Source organism: Oncorhynchus tshawytscha, linkage group LG34, assembly GCF_018296145.1.
Source record: "Oncorhynchus tshawytscha isolate Ot180627B linkage group LG34, Otsh_v2.0, whole genome shotgun sequence".
In the NCBI taxonomy this organism is placed as follows: domain Eukaryota; kingdom Metazoa; phylum Chordata; class Actinopteri; order Salmoniformes; family Salmonidae; genus Oncorhynchus; species Oncorhynchus tshawytscha.
This window is the reverse complement of record NC_056462.1, coordinates 6,140,464-6,143,629: the sequence shown is the minus strand read 5'-3', so window position 1 is coordinate 6,143,629 and position 3,166 is coordinate 6,140,464. Positions and strand designations below refer to the sequence as shown.

The window sequence follows — 3,166 nt, the reverse complement described above, 5'->3', positions numbered from 1 at the left end:
AACCAAGCAGTCAAACAATGAAATAGTTTTTCCAACATACATTTTTCCCATGGTGGATTTTAGAAACACAAAATAAGGACTGTGTTTCGTGTCGGTTTACCCTGGTGTGACGTTTTGATAACTGTGTAAATCTCCCTAGGACAAGGTGACTTTTATCAATATATTCACTTGTATTTACCCCTTAAAAATGTAATGCGAATTAGCTGCAAATGCGCTATCATAAAGAACTACAAATGCCATGATGATATGGACGAGACTGACAAATTGAGGCAAAGGTAAGAATCTCTGGATTAACTATCTAATGTTAGCTAAATTTAGTGATGGAATAAATTAGCAACATTTCTTTAAATGGAATATTCTGTGAAATGTCTTGTGCAAGTTTTCAACTGACACAATAGCTGTTAGCAAAGATGTCAGCTACAGATGATGTGCAGGAGCTTGCAGGGATTTGTAGTCTTGCATAATGTCTACTTTGATGTTAATTAGGGTTTTTTCAAATCAGAGTAAATAAAGCCGAATATATTGTTAAAAGTATCCTTGTCCGAGAGAGATTTACACGGTTATCAAAACGTCACGCTAGGGTAAGCCTACACAAAACACAGCCCTGATGTTAAGTGTTTCTAAAATTCCCTATGTGAAAAATGAATGATGGAAAACGATTAGAACCATTTCACTCTTTGATCGTTAGGTTTCATGCGTATTATAGACTTACACCGTGGGGCTCTATCCGGTTCTTGGTTCACACTCACCATATCACCTATTGCAGCTCAGAACTCCATCCAGCTGGTGGCGCTATTTTCCTTTTCTGGACTCGGCACCCACTGAAAGAATAAAAGAAGAAGAAAACACGGAACTCGATTTGGAAGCGAGTTTGTTTTGATATCGAACAGTCATTGTGTCGACCAAGGAAGACACGAAACTTAATACCGAATTCGCAGTCTTCTGAAAATGGCTAAACTCCAGTCTTTGAGTGTATTTGTTAATGAACGTTTAACAGTGGCTGCTGTGGAGATTTTTGACGTTGTAGAGAAAGTGGTAGCCAAGTACCAGGAGGAAATTTCCCGATCTAAAGAGGAGAATGACCGGCTACGGAGACTTCTGCGGATCACAACAGAGATAAAAGAGGAAGAAACCCCTGAGCAGCAGCACTGTGAGCAGGAGTGGAGCCCCAGTTTGAGTCAGGAGAAACCAGCGCTCACACAGATTAAAGAGGAACAGGAAGAAATCTGGACCAGTCAGGAGGTAGGACAGCTTCAAGGCCTGGAGACGGACACCATAGAGTTCATATTCACTCCTCCTTGTGTGAAAAGTGAATGTGATCTTCCCCAGACCGTGGAGGACAGGGGTAGTGACTTTAAACTGTTGGATCACGACCCTTTTGGCACTGTAGCTCACATAAAGGGTCTTGACAGTTCGTGTAACCCTCTAGATAATGAGGGTAATACCTCCAGCCACAGCTCGGCCATAAGCAGCGACCCATTAGGACTTGACAGCAGCCCACCATTGAGGAAACATACAAAAAGCAGCACCACGTCTAAAAAACCTCATTGCTGCCTTGACTGTGGCAAATGCTTCACTCAGGTTGGCCGACTGAAGATGCACTCGAGGATTCATTCAGAGGCGAAACCATTTAGCTGTGGAGACTGTGGGAACCGATTTCAGCTGAAGGGAGAACTAACCAAACATATAGTGATTCACACGGGAGAGAAACCATTTAACTGTGGTGACTGTGGAAAAAGTTTCAATCGCAAGCTTACTCTTAACAGGCATATACTGCTTGTCCACAAAGAAGGAACACAGTGCGAAAATGGAAAGACGAAAGGGGAGAAACCATTTTGTTGTGGTGACTGCGGGAAAAGTTTTACTCGCAGGCAGACCCTGAACAGACATAAAATGATTCACACAGGAGAAAAACCATTTCATTGTGGGTACTGTGGGAAAGGCTTCAATCGCAAGGAGACTCTCATTGATCATATCCAGAATCATACAGGAGAAAAACCATTTAGCTGTGGTGACTGCGGGAAAAGCTTCAACAGGAAGAGGAACCTAACTTCTCATTTACTGACTCACACGGAAGAGAAACCATTTACCTGTGGTGACTGTGGGAAAAGCTTCAAGCAAAAGAGTGACTTAACCAAACATATAATGATTCACATGGAAGAGAAACCATTTAAATGTGGAGAATGTGGAAAAAGCTTCAATTACAAGGTTAACCTCAACAGGCATATGCTGTTCATCCACAAAGAAAGAAAACAGGAAGATAGTGGAAAGAAGAAAGACAATTAAAATGCCAAGAGCTTCTGTCAGGAGATTAGAATAAGAAGCAGGATATGGACAAGACTGTTAAGAAAGCAAAGCAGCTCTGGGTCATTCATCTTGTTGGTTTCAAATACATTGATATGTGATTCCATTTAATTTTGTAAAATGTTCTATGTAAATCATGTCTACTTTTATTTGAATAATGATGAAACAGTACAGTACAGGCTGTTGTTCAAAGTATGGTGTGGATGTTTTCACGTTGTTAGAAACAGGAGTTTCCCGGTCTCTTAAGGTGATTGAGAGAATGGTGAGACTGATGTTATTGATACGTTCAACATTTTGTAAAACTTTTTTTTTTAAGTACTAATGAACTAATAAAGCATTTTATTATGAACATGTATAATAGTGCTCCAATAAAACAAAAAATGTGCACTCCCTGTGGGTCCCCCAGGAATGACATTAGGACCACTGTTCTATTATGTTCTCGAGTCTAGATTTAAAGGCCCAATGTAGCCGTTTTGATCTCAATATCAAATCATTTCTGCGTAACAATTAAGTACCTTACTCTTGTTGTTTTCATTTAAAATGGTCAAAGATAGCAAAGACCAATTTCTCACGCAATAATTTTTCCTAAGACTGTGTGGGGGTGATCTGAGTGGGGAGGGGAAAACTGAAAACAAACTGTTAGCAGAAAGGTTTAGAAATATCTTTCTTATTGGTCTATTAACTAGTGATGTCACCAGGCAGGCCAAGACTTCATCCCACCAACACAGGCTGAAATTTCAGCCGATGTTTTCAAACAGCTTTTACACTAAAAGGGCAATATCACTATTTTTATTTATTATTCCAACCTCATAGTGTGGCGATATATACAACACAGGCAAATCACAGTTTTGACCGCACTAGG

The 3,166-nt window shown here is 40.2% G+C and overlaps 1 protein-coding gene across 1 annotated transcript; it reads left to right on the top strand.

Moving 5' to 3' along the window:
* The first annotated feature begins 839 nt into the window (after positions 1-839).
* On the top strand, positions 840-2,696 carry LOC112231797 (gastrula zinc finger protein XlCGF57.1). The gene has a single exon (XM_024398567.2). It carries the CDS (start codon positions 949-951, stop codon positions 2,284-2,286), a length of 1,338 nt encoding a protein of 445 aa, XP_024254335.1. The 5' UTR covers positions 840-948; the 3' UTR covers positions 2,287-2,696.
* Positions 2,697-3,166: the final 470 nt, after the last annotated feature.